At 44.0% G+C, this 17,350-nt stretch overlaps 1 protein-coding gene across 1 annotated transcript in view; it reads left to right on the top strand.

Annotated features, from left to right (window-relative positions):
- The window catches only part of exoc7 (exocyst complex component 7), an 18,777-nt gene extending 1,427 nt beyond the window's left edge, over window positions 1–17,350 (top strand). The window contains 18 exon segments of the mRNA XM_040136246.1: window positions 354–538; window positions 692–797; window positions 2,017–2,239; window positions 2,791–2,958; window positions 3,325–3,336; window positions 7,971–8,039; window positions 8,338–8,483; window positions 9,197–9,349; window positions 9,469–9,567; window positions 9,654–9,716; window positions 9,921–9,987; window positions 12,121–12,186; window positions 12,295–12,415; window positions 14,226–14,321; window positions 14,402–14,465; window positions 14,960–15,001; window positions 15,475–15,608; window positions 17,053–17,350. Of these exon segments, the coding sequence (XP_039992180.1) occupies window positions 354–538; window positions 692–797; window positions 2,017–2,239; window positions 2,791–2,958; window positions 3,325–3,336; window positions 7,971–8,039; window positions 8,338–8,483; window positions 9,197–9,349; window positions 9,469–9,567; window positions 9,654–9,716; window positions 9,921–9,987; window positions 12,121–12,186; window positions 12,295–12,415; window positions 14,226–14,321; window positions 14,402–14,465; window positions 14,960–15,001; window positions 15,475–15,608; window positions 17,053–17,155 (1,917 nt within the window). The 3' untranslated portion in view covers window positions 17,156–17,350.

The raw sequence follows: 17,350 nt of genomic DNA, 5'->3' as shown, positions 1-17,350 counted from the left end.
TACCTGTTAATCTAGTCCTAATTTGACAAGTTTCGTGTTTTTTGATCCTCATCTGATCCATCTGATCTCCAGTCCAGGTTTGACTGGTTTACATATGATGCATTTTGAGCCAGACCTTGATGTGAGGTGTTGTTTTTTTTCCGTTTTCAAACATATTAGAAAGTTTTCACAACCTGAGTCTCTCGCGTCTCAATGTTAATTTAGTTTTAATTTAGTGTAATTACAATATTTTTGATTTTAGTTTGGATCTTCATTTTTAAACTCTCACCAGGCTGCTTAACCCGAGGAAATAGATACGAGATGCCAGAGAGTTTCTTTATTCTTGTTTTCTTTTTCCTTTTTCGTCGCGAAAGGTCTCCATCCTGTCCTCGTTTGAGAGCCGCCTGATGCAGCTGGAGAACTCCATCATCCCAGTGCACAAACAGACGGAGAACCTGCAGCGGCTGCAGGAGAACGTGGACAAAACCCTGTCCTGCATGGATCACGTCATCAGCTACTATCACGTGGCCAAAGACACCGACAGGATCATCAGGGAGGGGTGAGCCGTTAACCTTTCACCGTTTTTTTGTTTTTATGTGACCGGGGTGCTCTGTCTGGCTGTTAGATGAACAACATCCTCCACTTTTAGAAATGGTTGATGGAGTATTTATATCAACAACTGTCATGTCATGATTCACATTTTGTCTTCCAGACCGACAGGCAGACTGAATGAGTATCTTGCCTGTATTGCAAAGATTCAGAAAGCTGTGGAATATTTCCAAGACAACAACCCTGACAGCCCCGAACTCAACACAGTGGTAGAGTATCAAGCCTCAACGTTCATATACATATATGCACATCTTAATGTTCAGCTAAAAACTGTTTCTTTTTCCCTCAGCTTATATTCTTTTTCCAAAAAACCTCCTCGCATCGCATTCATACAGTTTAGCTCCTTTTCACACTTGCATCTTGTTATGTAAATACATGGGCAGTTTTACACGTCTCACGCCTGAGAAGCAAAGTAGTTACTTTTAGGTCAAGGTCACATTGGTGATCTGAAAAGGTCGGACCTACGGAAGTTAAGATTGCTGTAACACGTCAAACATCCCTCAGATTAACATCTAGGCCACAGCAGGACAAGGTGAAATCAACAGACATTAAAGGCTATTCAGACGTCTGAGAGCACGGTTATAGACGTGTCACTTAATAATCATCTGTTCTGAAGAAAATAAAATCAATTAAATAAAACGTTGTTCAGCAAAACGCTTCACATGCAGCATCGGAGAAAACAGGAATTAAAGGATAAAGCTGGTGTTATTGTGCGTTTTCGTGATTGTTTCCTTGAAAAGACTGAACCCAACAATGCGTTAGTGCCTCCCTCTGCACTTCCTGACTGCCCCACCCCCGTGTGTGGCTCTCGGCCTCAAGCCCATCGGCTCCCACTGAAGATGTAAATCTTTCAAAAGGCTCAGCAACTTCACTAAAATAACTGTGTGTGTGGGCCTGAGTCAGAGTAAACTACAGTGTGTGTGCGTTCATGGTGATGAAGGAACATGTCACCCTCAGTGATGTGGTTTTAATAGTTTTTGGACACAGTGGAGCTCAGAGGAATCAGACATATCAGATATGTCAAAGTCGTGATAATCATTTACATAACGGGCACCGTGTGTCTGAATGATGAAAAGCCTTCACTTTAACAGATAGATGAATCCAGCAATGTCCCATATTCAGTGTCTGAAAAGAATAATACGCACTCTGACCCTTGAGAAAACTATTATTCCAACTACATTAATTTATGGCAGGTTTAGCCTTTTTAAATTCTTAAATTCCTGTGTGAAGAAGGTTCTAGGTGCAAACTATGGTGCAAATGAGAAGAAATCAAACACCCAGTTAACTGTCTAAGCTATTGGTCAGTCTGACAGAGCATGAGACGCTGTAAGAAAAACCCACCAGCTTGTAAAAGTTTTATGAGCAGAGTAAGAAAGGAAAAAGCAAATTACCGGAAACTAGAGGAATGTTGCTGTTCCTCTCCTGCAGAAAGCGCGTTTTGAGAAGGGTAAAGAGCTGCTGGAGGCTGAGTTCCGCAGCCTGCTGACCCGCTACAGTAAACCTGTTCCCCCCATCCTCATCCTGGACGCCATCAGTGTGGACGAGGAGCTGGAGGTCCAGGAGGAGGTGGTGCTGGAACACCTGCCTGAAGCCGTACTCCAAGACATCATCTGCATCGCCGGCTGGCTGGTGGAATACGGACGCAACCAGGGTAGGATTTTCCACATCTTCTCCACTGCTGACGTGCTCCCTTTGCTGCTCCTCGTCCAAAGTTCGTTTTTCGCCTATTTCAGTTCCCTTTTGTAGTTTTTCTGAATTCCAGGTGTCACACAGAGAAAGCACCAAGATGGTTCAGGTGGTCGACTCAGAGGTGTGAAAACAAAGGATTTCTGGTACATAATTAGTGGAGATGTTGTTAGAAATCAGTCTAGCGTGACATTGATGTTGCAAATACTATAATTGAATAAATTCATCAATCGTAAATGCAGGAAGTGGGCAAGGTGTCAGATGACCTCATCTGACATCCTCAATACACATTCACCACACTAGAAGGATGGATTAAACATGAAGACATGCCCCAACATTTGTGGTGCTTCAGTCAGCCTAGGTTCTGTGGAGTAACACACCCTCCTCAAGTTAAATCCAAGGGATCGCGAGGGATTTGCTGACATTTAGAAAGATGTAGAGCAACGCCAGCGTTATCCTTCAATGATGGCCGTTCTATTCCCCCTACATACACTCTCCTCCTCCCTCCCCTTGCAGATTTCATGAACGTCTACTTCCAGATCAGGTCCAACCAGCTGGATCGTTCCATCAAAGGCCTGAAGGATCACTTCCGCAAGAACAGCGCCTCCTCTGGGATCCTCTACTCGCCCGCCATCCAAACCAAACGCAAGGACACGCCCACCAAAAAGGCTCCTAAGAGACCAGGTCAGCAACAGAGACGCCTTCGCAAACAGAATCCATTATCGCTCCACGTGGGTCTGTAATCGCACTCCGGTTTACAAGCCCCCTTCAGTAGATTAGTCTAACAAACAAGCATGATTCTGCATAATGATGTTTATAGAATGATAACACTCTTTCAGCAGACACAACTCCACATCTTCTCTACGTTTACAGACTGTTGATTGGGTCACGATTCAGCCACATTATTCAGTTTCACGTATCCTCCACGATCTCTCTCTGATGATTATCCAGTTCACCACCACCCCACACTGCGTATCCCTGTGATTTTACAGCAGCTCTAACTAATCCTTCATCCTTTCCTCTCTCATAATTCCTGTGTTGTGATGACAGTCTACATCCCAGGTAAACACAAAGCTTTAGTGTGTGTGCCTCCTTCCTGCTTGCTCCTGTCTGTCGGATGCCATATTTCACGGCACATGAGAGACAGCATGAGTTGTTGTTTTGTTTTTTGTTGTTTTTTGTTTTTTAGCAATGAGAAGTAGGAGCGTAAAGGTGCAGACGGTAGAAGGTTATTTATTCTCTGGGGAGATGAAGTAGCTTATTTACGGTATGCATGTGGGCCTCTGGTTTCACGGTGTCGTGCACTCGTGGAAACTGCAGCAGCGGCGCGAGTAAGAGACTGAAAAGCTGTGTGGGTTGTCCCAGTAGCAGCCCGATCGGCTGCCGATACCATCAACCTCACCTCAGGTTAACGGAACTCCAGTCAAGATCTGCAGCGGTTCACTCACTGCTCTTATGAGGTAAAAGTTGACGCATCTTCTTAAACATAAGCAGATGTGTCTTCACATTTAGGGGTGGGTGATATGCATTTTGGAGTATTGGCGTGTGTTCACAGTAATTAGCTTCACAATCAGCAGCCCTGGATTCCACCGCTCAGGCTGCAGGGAGGCTACTCTGCCCTGTGATTGGTGAAGGTTCATACCTGCAGCCTGAGAGGAAGACAGGTGTCACGATGTTGTACATTCACTTGCACATGGGAATTGATGCAGGGCGATTTGACAGACTCACTCGTTGCAGTTGTTTAAATCAAATAGCTCCTCATCAGTAACTATTGATATACAATGGAAGGATTAAGTCATCGGGATAATTATCACCATTCAGTGATTTATTCATTTATCTGTGAACCTTACGTAGCTCCTGCCCCCCACCTGCCTTTATAGACACTTTTAAAACATAAACAAGTTTAAAAATGCTGTCTGAGGTACGCATCCTTGCTCATAGCCCTATTTTCGCTCCGTAATTTCGTGCAGTGTGTCCTGCTGGTGAGAAGAACCGCTAACAAGTAGTGAATCATGGATGTGTTCGGTCGAGACTGCGATGAAAACCTCCCGCTGCTGCGTTCCCACCAGTTTACCACCATGTAACTAAAGGCCGTGGAGTTTTCACAGTGTTTGTGTAAATTAGCGCTGCAGAGATGGTGTGTGTGCTGTGACAGGTTTGTAACAGAAGTGTGTGTAGTGGTGATCAGGAGTTTGTAGCTAATAAACAGCTGATAATCTGGTTCCTCCGACACTAATCTGTTTGCACCGTTTCAATAATGAAATGTGTTTATCCTTTTGTTGACAGCGCTGCTTGAATTTGAATGAACTGCCTCAACGTGCACGCGCAGCTTTGGTCTTGTTATTGCTTGTGCTGAAATGCCACAACACCACTCACAAGAAAAATGATGACGTTATTCCAGAGAGTCGAGCTTGGTTTTATGGCAGTGAAGAGGGAGGACAGATGTATACTGTGGTAGTCAACGGGAAAAACTGCAGAGATAGACGAGAGATTTTTCTGACCCAATCTTATTTTGTTAAAAACTTCAGTTTTCCACTAATCAATATATATTTTTTGTATTAGCAGTGGATCAGATCTGTGATGTAAAAATGGTTGTTTGCAGGGATGAACCCAAGAATTATCAGCCACCTCTGGATTCTGTGTAGCTCATTTATTTTGGCTTTATGGCACATTTACTGTATGGTTCAGTCTCAGCAGCAGGCACAGAGTTAGCAACTAGCTGGTCAAAAAGTTAAAAAAGCATTTAGCAGCTAAAGGGCCAGATAATCCTTCTCAGGAGGTGGTGGAGACCAGGCTCCGCATGTGACCTCAGCAGTTTGCCTGTTACTCAGTGATTCAGTCACATGGTGTTCAAACATTATCAAAACTAAACCGTTTTTATTAGCTTTTCTTTAACAGCATGTTGTACCTTTTTAAAGGTATTTTTGTGGTACCAGACGTCCACTGTGTGTGTCTGGAATGATGAAATGTTTGCTCGGGACAAATTCCATGTTGAAATCCAAAATTTGGAGCGAAGCGTTGGCCACCAATGAAGATACCAACCACGTCTAGAAAACGGGTTCAAAACAACATTTAGATTCTTCCCCTGAGGTTTGCGTAGGAAACTTAGGGCTGAATCACAGAGTAACGCAGGAGAGACCCAGACCACAAACGGAGCCAAGAGGAGGGTGAATACTGGAGACACAGTTCTTCGTTAGACACAAACATGCTTCCGTTGCTCTGTGCTCGTCTCCGTGCTTTTAAAGAGGCACCTGTTTGCTAACATGCTAGCCGTAACAACAACTCAGAGGTTTGTGTTTCTCAGCTTGTTTTTCTGCCTCAGTGTGTCAAACAAAAGAAAAACCAATCAATGAAAGCAGCTTTAAGTGTGCGACATGTTTACTAACTTACTAACCAAGCCTGAATATTATGTTTTAATCCTGAGAATATTAATGTGCTGTAGATTGTACCTGTTTAAACCATGTAACAAACTGTTATTGTAATTCTGGAGATGACTTAACTGTATGAATTGTGATGGCTGTTTCATGTTTATAACTGACCTAACCTGTTTATTCTGCTCTTACATCACCCTGGGTACAGTGTGTGTCAGCACATGTGCCCCGGTGTAGCTGTAGTCTGCTCTGTCTCTCACCTGGTCCCCCTGTTGTGTAGCTGTGGTGCTAGGCTGTGCCCCCCACCCCCCTTCATACATATAAACCTGTGCTGGCAGTCTCGGTGGTGGAGGGATGTGGTGTCTATGTTTCATCACTCACTTCCTAGCTCTCCCTTTTCTTCTTCCTCTTCTTCTTCTTCCTCCCCTTCTTCTTCTTCTTCTTCTTTCTTGGCTGTCTGGACCTTGCTGCCTCCTCCCCCTCCTCCTCTTCTGGACTCTGTCTCTGGGTTTATGGGACCAGGGACCATTCGCAAGGCTCAGAACCTTCTGAAACAGTACTCACAGCATGGGCTGGATGGGAAAAAGGGGGGCTCTAACCTCACTCCTTTGGAAGGTAACGCACCTCGGTCTTCTCTTCGGTGTCTGTTTCTCCCTCCTCGCTGACGGTGTAATGCTGTTATGTTGTGCTTCACTGTTTTCTATTTAGTGCAACAGGCGCACTGAAATCTCCCTACAACAGTCACAGCAGCTTTTAGTCACTGCAGCTGTTTAATAAATCTTAAATCATATCTGGTCTTGCTCTGCCGGAGGCCAAACATAAACTGAAGTGATTAAAAACCAAAACATTTATCCTAAAACACTTTGTCACTGTTTAAAAAAAATAAAGTAAAAAAGTAAATCAACAGTTTATCTTTCATTTCAGGATCTGCTGCTGTTTGGTTTTGTATTTTTCTCATTACAAGGGATAAAGAGGCAGATATATTCATGACAGCATGATTAGGCATTTCCAACAGAGCTTCTCTGGATTGGAGAAAATATTTACATTATATTTAACAAAGATAATAAACATCAGTTTTCGGAGTAAATCCGACAGAACCAACAGCCGGGTCCTTTTTCAGAACCACTGTGGTTAAAAAAAAAAAAAAAAGTCACTTTGCTTTACTAATTTAATTTGATGTCACTTAAAGGGAAATTCTCTTTGCAGCAGACATAAAAATACAAGACTTACATATAGAGATAACCATCAGAAATCATTGAAGAGACAGATATTATAAATCCTCCACTGATAGAAATCTGCAACCAACAGATGTATTTTGTTTTTGCTCAAGGAGGAGACGATAGTGAGCCTTTTCTAAACTAGTGCTAGTGCTCTGCAAGTACATGTAAAACTGGAGTAGAATAAGAAAACGTAAGTTCTCATTTTAATATTGTACAAAAAATATACAGTATTTACTATCAGCTAGTCTCATGATGACATTTTTGCTAATCTTCACACTTGAGAAGCTGGAACCTGAAAATGTTTGAGATTTTTGATCGATAAATGACCTAAATTTAAATCGAGCGCTATTACGGCTTTGGAGTAACGTTTTCACAAGCGGGTGCCCATTTTGTTTGTATCTCGTGCTTTACTGCACCCGCTAGCACGTGGGGGGGATATAAATTCGACAGTTGGTGGCGATAATGTAGCAATGCACCAGCAAAGGCGGGTAAGAAGAAGACTAGTGAGCTAAGCTAGCAAACGTGGATGTCAACAAAGCCAGTTTCAAAATCATCCCTAAAATTGGCTCTGAAAATGTTTTATGAACACACACTTGTCAGGCCTCAAGGTTACGCACAGTGTGTTTCGGACGGTAACACTGAATGTAAACATATTGTACCTGTGTTTGTTTACAAGAAGACCCCACAGGGCGCCTTAAAGTTGAACCAGTGGTTGATGGAAGCAAGCTGAAGGGAATTGGGTAGAACAAAAGCTAAACAGTCTTTGTCTTAGTGACATTGAGCAGTGCCAGAGTGTTGAAGAGCTGCAGTCAGTTAAAGGTTGTTGTGACTTCTCTGTTCAAGCTGGTTTCTGTCTTGTAGTTTTAACACACACTGACTAACTTTAGACATGAGTCACACGCACAAACCCAACCTCTCCGGGCGCTTCGGCCCCCCCACCTGACTTCAGTGGGTCTGCCCTGCTTCCTCCCCTCCTCCCCCCTCTGGTGCTCGGTGGCGGTCAGTACAGCTGTTCCCGGTTCAGGTTTGTCCCCCCCTTCCCTCTGGTCTAGTCATGACCCCGGTGGTTTGACTAGGCCCGTCTCCCTGCCGCCCCACCCACCAGGTTACGATCACGACCTGCGGGTCAAACTACACTCTGACTCCCTGACCGAGAAGCACGGGGCCGCCACAGGTGAGTGACGGGAACATGTGGGAACGAGAAGGAACATGACCAAAAACAAGGCCGATAAGGCGTTTTTCTATAAAAGTCTCACCTGCTCCACCCTTGACACACATCATTTCCTTTTTTCATACTAGTAGAGTCACAGCCTGCAGCATAAACACATAGTCTGGAGATAAATACCTTCATCTGAACACATACAGACTCAGTAACTGCTCGTTAGCCGCCATCCACAGCATCAGACCCCGTGTCTGAAATGAAAATCTTTTTGTTCACCGGCTGACTCGACGTTTCCTCATGTACCTCTCAGGAAAGGATGACGTCCTGGACATCGAGATCGACTCCTACATCCACTGCATCAGTGCCTTTGTCAAGCTGGCTCAGAGCGAGTACGCCCTCCTGACAGAAATCATCCCCGAGCACCACCAGAAGAAGACGTTTGACTCCCTCATTCAGGTCAGACAGAGAAATGAGAGGGCATTTTTATGTGGCGGTTCGGGCAGACGCTGGGGCGCGAGGTTCCCAGTGTTTCCAAGTGTTACAAAATATCTAGTTGATCAGGTTCTGTTAAATGAAATGTTGTTAATGTGAAAAACACTCATGGAGTTTGTTTAAAAGTGTTTAAAAGTAGTATTGGTAAGCAGTGTTATTTAAAGTGCAGCTGTTTTTTCTTCTACTGAAATACTTAAACTCACTGGAAAGTCTCGACATAAAGGTTTTTTTTTTTTTTTTTTTAAACCCATTTCAGTTCCGAGCCAAAAATATGCGTGTCCTACTTTCATGCCTCTTAAACTCAATTGTGATATTTTTTCTTTTTCAGAATGACCAGATCTGTTGAAGACATGTTTGATGTCAGTAATTGAAATCCAGATTTATGATGGATTATTTTTGCCCTGTGAGAGACTGCTGTGCTACACACTTTCTTTAGGAAACAGGATTGTTTTTTCACCGGATGACGGGCAGTAGCATGCAGTTTTTGTTTATGATGTTGAGAGAATAAGGTGGGACCAGCCACTGTGAACCTGCATGACCAGGTCCGATTTAAAACAGAAGTTTTCATAGTAACTAAACTGTCACCTGTCCAAGCTCGTTCCGTGAAATGAGTTACTTCCTGAGCCGCATCTGCGCTGTAGTATCTACATTAATTTCATTTTGTCCTTTGTCCACAGGAGGCACTGGACAACCTGATGCTAGAGGGAGACAACATCGTGTCTGCGGCTCGCAGGGCCATAATGCGTCACGACTACTCAGCCGTCCTCACCATCTTCCCCATCCTGAGACACCTGAAAATGAACAAGTCCGAGTTTGACGCGACTCTACAGGTCTCAACCTGTCTCGTTATTTGCGCGGCATTATGCTGCGTAGGAGCAAGAGAATACGAAGCACAATAATAATCTTTTATTGCGATTTTGGAGTTAAATGTGTTTGTCCTTGTCTGCAGGGAACGGCAGCGAGCACCAAGAACAAGCTGCCTACACTCATCACATCGATGGAGACTATTGGAGCCAAAGCTCTGGAGGAGTTTGCAGACAGCATCAAGGCAAGACGCCTGAATTTATATCCGTCACCAGTCACTCGGTAATCATTAGAACGCGATTGACTGAATTCTCTCCTGTCTAACCACAGAACGACCCCGATAAAGAGTACAACATGCCCAAAGATGGAACAGTCCACGAACTGACCAGCAATGTAAGCTCACACTCACTTTACCTCTCTGTTGTGTAACAGCAGTGGATTTATGTGCTCTGTGCGCACCTGTCCACAAGGACTTTGCTGTTTGTCCGTCTCTGGGGACCTAGGTGGTCTCCTTGGGAACGGCTAACAGCGCCGAGCGGAGCGTGTCAGTTTAATGAGTAAGCTGCGGTGATGCTTACCTTGACCTCTCTCCCGCAGGCCATCCTGTTCCTGCAGCAGCTGCTGGACTTCCACGAGACAGCTGGAGCCATGCTGGCCTCCCAAGGTACAGAGGGTTAGCTCTGGTTAGCGTACACCTCCCGCTGCTCCGCTACGCTGGTAAAGTGCTGTTTCCTGCGGCGCCTGTCAGCTACATTACAGCACAAACAGACATTTAGTGCAGGTCCTCCATCAGCCTTCACGTTACACTTATTGTTCTGTCCGATAGTATTTCCACGGTGGTATGTTCTTCATTTTCGGCGCTGTTCTCCAGCACATTCAGTGTGAAATGAAACTATGAGGTTAAGGTGCTGGCTTTCCGCTTTCATTTGGGTGTTCACATCCACAATGAGTGATCAGTTTAGTACATGTAAGCCCTTTTCATACACAGTCCTCAAATTTTAGGACGAAGCAGCAGGACAGTGATCTGAGGCACAATCGCAAGCAGCCGAGACATTTTTCAGTCCAGCCAGAGGAATGTTAACGCCTTATTTTACAGGCCCCATATTTGCCCGAAATTTCCTAGAAAGGGACTGATATTTGTAAATTCTTAGAAAAACTCCTGGATCTTACAAACAAATATGAAAAATTCTGACTTCATTTAAGTTTATGTAAACTCATCGAACTACTATCTGTCCCCCACCACTGGGAATAGAGTATAAAGTATAAAAAGGGCTACAATTCATAAACTCTATATATGAATATATTCCTGTACTCTTAAATTTGAGCAAAGAGTCAAAACTTTGAAGCTGCACTGGTCAGTGTTTTTATATCAGCAATGGGTGAAATGACTGTGTGTCACGTGACAGGACTCACTCATAATGACAAACCTACACCGAAATATCATCAACTCTGAACGCCGCCCTCGGCTGTATGGAGCTTTTTAGCTTCTCTCATCTCATTGTTTTGGTTTCACAGCCTGTAACTTAACTGGTTCACTTTCACTCCTTTCATCAGTGTACCCGCCAGACAAAGCTCTAAAAACCCAGTGTAGCACCCAGATGGCAAAGTCAGAGACAAGCTGGTGAACATAGTGGAGCATTTAGCAGCTAAAGAGCCAGATGTTCCCTCAGGAGCTGGTGGAGACCAAAACCAGAGCTAAAAGAAGAGGGAATCCTGGACTTAGATTCATTGGGTTGGACACAAACAGCAGATCCAGATGAAGGATCATGTTGCTCTGTAACTGCTGGATGTGGAAATAAGCAACTGTTTGCTAACAAGTTCACAAGATCAGCTCTATAAGGTGATAAATCAAGCAGCCGAGAAATCATTTTTCTCGCTTTAAGATCACAGTCGTTTTGTTATTATTTCAGATCCAAAGTACTGAAGTACAAGAAAGAAGTGTCACTGTCCAAATACTGTATCTGTGCGTCATCAGTCCAGATAAGATCCACATTAGTAGATAACTGATGTAAGAGGTGGACAAATGGTCTTTGAATATAAAAGAAATGATCGCATGGACCCTCACTCAGCCTAGACCTCATTCACAAGCTCTGTGTCCCAGTAGCACCAGTCCACCACTGTCAGGTTTCCTAGTTTCTCCCTCACTCATTCTGTATCTGTGACCTCCTCCAGTGGGTTTTCACCGTCACCCCCTCTGCGTTTCCTCCTTCTTGCCACGTGCAGCCTCAGATTGCTGTTTTGATTGCAGATTTACCCTCCTTCCTTTTCAAACCCCCGCTGCCTGGCTGATGACTGTTTGCTTACTTGGCTTACGCTGCACTAACAAATCTTTTCTAACCTTTTTACACTTGTGCTTCTTTCTCTTTCTCTTCTCTTTTGCCTTGCCTCGGCCCTTTTAGTACTGGGGGACACTTACAATATACCTTTAGACCCCCGAGGTAAGCAAAAGACGGTGTGCAGGCCCCTGACGAGTCGGAGTCTGAATGTCTGATTGATTGTGAAGTTCTGTTTTCGTGCTCTTTCTTGAAACTGTAATAGCAGCTATTTAATGCAGAACGACAGGAGAGGAGACACTCAGCTGTGATGTGCATGCGCTGAAGTGCAGGTTGAAAGAAAGTACCTCCTCTGTAATTTATGCTAATCTTCAAAAGAAGAGTTTTAGTGGAGATGTAGACCTCTCCCTGCTCTTAATCGAAACAGAAGATAAAAGAAGTGTCACGAGATTCAGTTAAGTAGTAAAAGTCATTCATTGAATTTAAAGTACTGATCGTTCTAACACCGTCTGTATTTTTTCCAGAGACAAGTTCATCAGCAAGTAGCTACACCTCCGATTTCAACAAAAGGCTCCTCAGCACTTACATATGTACGTATACAAGAAATCCGTGGCTGCATTTGACCCGTGCGCCACCTCCCTGTTGTAAAAATGTCCAGGTTCTGGTTTGTGAACTGATGGATGACTCTGTTCTTTCAGGTAAGGTGTTGGGAAACTTGCAGCTGAACTTGCTCAGTAAATCCAAAGTGTACGAGGATTCGGCTCTGAGTGCCATTTTCCTACACAACAACTACAACTACATCCTGAAGTCCCTGGAGAAGTGAGTGTGATTTCCTCCGTCCGTGACCATCGGGCGGTGTCGGGAATTATCTGTGCTAATTACCTGTAATTACACAGGCTGCGGAATTTCAACTCTGACCTCGATGATCAGAATCTCTTATGATATAATCGATATATGTTTACGTTGCCACTGATAATGATGATTCACTGGTTCCGTTACAAACACAACAAAAACAAAACTGAGACAGCGATTTGTAGTTTTAATGTTCTAACTAATTTTACAATCATTTGTATTCTTCGGAACCAACTTTTGACCTTACCGGCGTTTTTGCAGGTTTTAGCTACTCAACTACAAATATTTACAGTCTTAGAAGATAAAGAAGATAAATTTGAAACCATTTTCGGAAGTTTGAACTATCCATCAAACCAAAACCGTTGCTTCTCTGTTTTTATGTTTTTGAAAACTGAATATTTTTGGGGTTTGTTACTGTTGGTCAGACAAAACTAATTAACTAATAATTAACTGATATGCTGAGTAACTGTTACTGTCATGAAGACATCAAATACCCAGTTGAGACAAAAATAAGTGGTTGACGATAATGTGCTGATCCAGTTTACAATTGTCATAAAATCTACAAATTATCTTAAGTTTGCGACTGATGAGAATGTAACTGAATATTTGCTGCAACAGTTAATGATTCATGTTGGAGCACAAACAAAGCAAAAAGGGATAAAGGAGGAATATTGATCATATGTGAAATACCAGTGTGTATGACAGGCAAGCAGAAGTTACAACCTCTTGATATAAAATTAATTAAATTAGATTTTTTTATTGATAAGATATTTAGATTGGATAAAACACTATTTTGCAAATCATGTGGCCGTCTTTCAGATTTTTGGAATTTTTTGTCGTTCCAGGCATCATAAGACATAATGATATACATAATGAAAATCTATTATTAGATGCATGAGATGTGTGATCCATCATAGTTACTGGGTAATTTGTCGACGGATTACAGTCAGTGGCCACTTTATTAGGTACAGCTGGATCATCTATTGCATTCCGGTTCAACCGCTCTGCCATAAAAACGACATTTAATAAGTTTATAATGTTCAGTTTCTGTTGACACTGTTCTATGTTTATCATTGATGGCGTAGTTAGTGATGCTGCTGTACTGGAGCGCATTATATTGACTTATGTTTGTAAATAGGAAGGACAAAAATGTAGAAACGCCTCAAAATAATGTCCCGTACACCGGCAGCTTTAACTACGACCTCAGTAATAAACATATAACTGAACGTCATGAGCTCCTGAGACTTTATGGCAGATCTGTTGTACTGGATTGCAGTAGACCGTACCAGGTAAAGGGGCCACTGAGCGTTACATTGTTCATGGGCTAAAACATAACGTTAAAAAAAACCAATGGTACACTTCCTTTTAGAGCTGAAACCTTTAGTTGATTGATTGACTGGTCAGTTTACAGAAAAATGATATGCAACTATTTTGATCATCGACGGTTTCAGTCATTTTTCAAGCAAAAATAGTGAAACGATGTCCAATATTCTCCAATTGCAGCCTCTCAAATGAGAAGAATTCCTTATTTTCTTTGTCATTTATCATTGTAAACTAAATATTTTGGGGTCTTTGGACTTTTGAAGACGTCACATTTGGCTCTGTGACGTTGCGCATTTTAGACCATTTTTGACGTAATGAACGACGAAGCTAAGAACGGATCGGCAGATTAGCCGATCAGTAAAAACAATTGTTAGTCGCAGCCTCGGTCCTTTTAACTGAGAAGGCAAACGTCTGACTGTTCAGTGTCCCGGGTCTCACCTGTAACTGTCTTCAGGTCCGAGCTGATCCAGCTGGTAACTGTGACCCAGAAGAAAGCTGAGATTTCATACAAGGAGCTGATAGAGCAGCAGATCCAGATGTACCAGCGCAGGTAAACGTAGACATGGACCCAGACACGCCCCGTGTCCTTCACATCTGTGTTTTAACCCGCTATATTTCCTTCCGTCGCAGCTGGCTGAAAGTCACAGAGCACCTGACAGACAAGAACATGCCCGTCCTCCAACCCGGCACCAAGGTCAGAACTTTATTAACTTTCATTCTCGGAGAACAGCAAACACTCGGCCACCTTTGGTCCAGAGGTGTCAGCTTCAACACACCTGTATGATTTTTAGCACTGGGGAGAAGTTGATAGTGTGCCAGTTCAGCAGGGGCCCAGTGAGGGCTGTGTCTCTCTCACAGGTCGACCCCAAAACAGGCTCACCGCTCATCTATATTCACAAATTATAGCCGGAGCAGTTTGGACTGACTTGACTGATGATGTCAAACCCAATTTATGTCTACGTGACAATCACATAGTTGGAGAATTTCTCCTAAGTAGCCAAATGTTTGCATATTCTTTGGATCCAAAAACATGGACCTGGCACCTGGAGGACACGGAAACATATTTTAAAATGATCTTTAAAGGAAATGTTTGGCATTCGTTCTACCTGAGTCTTTTTGCCTTTTGTCACGAATGTGTCTGCGTTTGTATGAGGTTTTCTATGCAACTGAAGTCCTGTCTTCCTCCAGCTGAAAGACAAAGAGCGACAAGTGATTAAAGACAAATTCAAGGTGAGAACAGAATCACTTCTGGCAGCACATGTCAGATCCTACACCAGTCTACACTGTGTCAGCACCTATGGAATCTGAATATGAAAGAACAAGCTGTCAGTGTTTGCTGCAAGTCTGACCCCCCCTTCTGTCTCCTCCTCTCCCTCTCCGTCTCTCTCTCCCTGTCTCCCTCTCTCTCCCTCTCCCTCCCTGTCTCTCTCTGTCTCCCCCTCCCTCCCTCCCCCTCCCTGTCTCTCTCTGTCTCCCCCCCTCCCTCCCTGTCTCTCCCTCCCTCTCTCTCTCTCCCTCTCTCTCTCTCTCCCTCTCTCTCTCTCTCCCTCTCTCTCCCCCTCTCTGTCTCTCTCTCTCCCTCCCTCTCTCTCTCTCTCTCTCTCTCTCTCTCTCTCTCTCTCTCCTCTCTCTCCCTCCCTCCCTCCCCCTCTCTCTCCCTGTCCCCTCTCTGTCTCTCCCTCCCTCCCCCCGCTGCCCCTCAGGGTTTTAATGACGGGTTGGAGGAGTTGTGTAAGATCCAGAAGGGCTGGGCCATCCCTGACAAAGAGCAGCGAGACTTCATCCGTCAGGCTCAGAAGAAAGTGGTGTCGGACGCGTACAGGGCGTTCCTGCAGCGGTGAGGAGTCCACTCAACATAACAGACACAATCCTCAAGAATTCGTCTTCAATATAATCTCAGGGGTTGAATATATGGAGCTGAAACGATGAGCCGATCCACTCAAATCATCTATTACCAATTATTCTCTGGCTCCAACTCCAGTGTGAGAATTGACTGATTTTTTTTTTTTCCTTCTTCGTATCGTTGTAAACGGAATATCTTTGAGTTTTGGACTGAATGATGCAGAAAACATTTGAAAACGTCGTGATTTGTTTCGGCGTTGAATAGACCACAATCATCAAATTAATCAACAATGAAAGTATTCATTAGTTGCAGTCCTCATGTGAAGTATCTTTGCCACACAGTAAACAGTGTAAGGGATTATGTCGAAGGCAGTGTGTGTAGAATTTAATTTAAAATAGTCCTTTGAGAAAAAAGAGGCAAACCTGGAAAACTGGTGGTCAGATACACTGCCACTGGTTACCATATCAGTTGCCAAGCTGATGTACGCAAACGGCTTTGAAGGGCTGACCATCGGAAACGTTTGGTTTACTGTCAAATATAATGAAGAAAATCGGCAAACAGTCACAGCTGGAACGAGAGAATGAAGTGAAAGTACAGATGGTCAGAGAGAACGTTGCTCTGCGGAACTATGGCGACTTGGTGACTGATGTACTATTAAATACTGTATATAAAGGTACAAGTCACTATGTGGAGCTGAACTGATGCTGCCACAAGGGGGAACCAAACGTGGACATTTTAAAATTCTGCAGATTGCAGTGTTGGTTTTCTGGTGTAATGTTCTCCAAAGTCTTTATAATCTTATAATCTTCTGCATCAGTGTTAAATGACTCCTCACCAATGGAAACGAAGAAGCTGCTTTCAAATCCTTATAGTTTGTGTCCAGTTTAACCCTGCGTCTGTTTCACCAGTCACCAAACGGGTATCGGTGTGAAGCGTAACTGTTGGCGGAGAAGGTTTTTAAATTATGTCATGTTTTGACCTGGTGTTTCATTAAAGCAACAACAAGCAGCGTGTCCGGCCGCACGCAAGAGATCACAGACTTCGCCGGAACAACCTCAACCGTCTCAGAACCGGCTGGAAATTCAGCCGTCGGGAACGGGAAGACTCTGATCTGCTACACGAAGTGTTAACGAGGGTGTGGGGGTGGGACCACAGGAACGGCAACTGAAAGGCCACCAAGCCGTTTGCGTTTAAATAAGTGGGAGCACGTATAATCCTCTCTGCCGCTACCGCTGCAACGCAGTGTCACAGCTTCCATACCAAAGGTGTGACACTGCACCTTACTGCCAACTATCCAGTCAACCACCGAGTTTCTATCAGGGAACGGTGAACGAGTGACTGAGGTGTCCTGATCTTGACAGATGTCTGCCGGCCAATCAGAACCGCCTGTGGTCTGATCCCGTCACACTGACCTGTCTGTCTTTCCTGTTCCTTCTAGATGCGCCAACATCTCCTTCACCAAGAACCCCGAGAAGTATCACAAGTATCGACCGGAGGAAGTGGAGGAGATGATCGAGAGGCTGTTCGACACGTCCGCCTGAGCCGCGCTTGGATCGACCCCAGCTCGCGCTCCTCTCGCTCTGCCAACAGCGAAACGCGAGCTCCTTCAACAGCACACGGACACACTCAGCCTCTCCCTCGTTGTGTCCTATGAATGTTTTGTACAAGAATATGAACATGATGTATTTATGTAATTTAGCTTAGCATTTCAGACAAATAAAGGGAACTCGGAATGA

The sequence above is a fragment of the Xiphias gladius genome, chromosome 9 (genome assembly GCF_016859285.1).
Source record: "Xiphias gladius isolate SHS-SW01 ecotype Sanya breed wild chromosome 9, ASM1685928v1, whole genome shotgun sequence".
Lineage (NCBI taxonomy): Eukaryota > Metazoa > Chordata > Actinopteri > Istiophoriformes > Xiphiidae > Xiphias > Xiphias gladius.
Note: the sequence above shows the minus strand (reverse complement) of the source record. Positions and strands in the feature narration are given on the sequence as shown.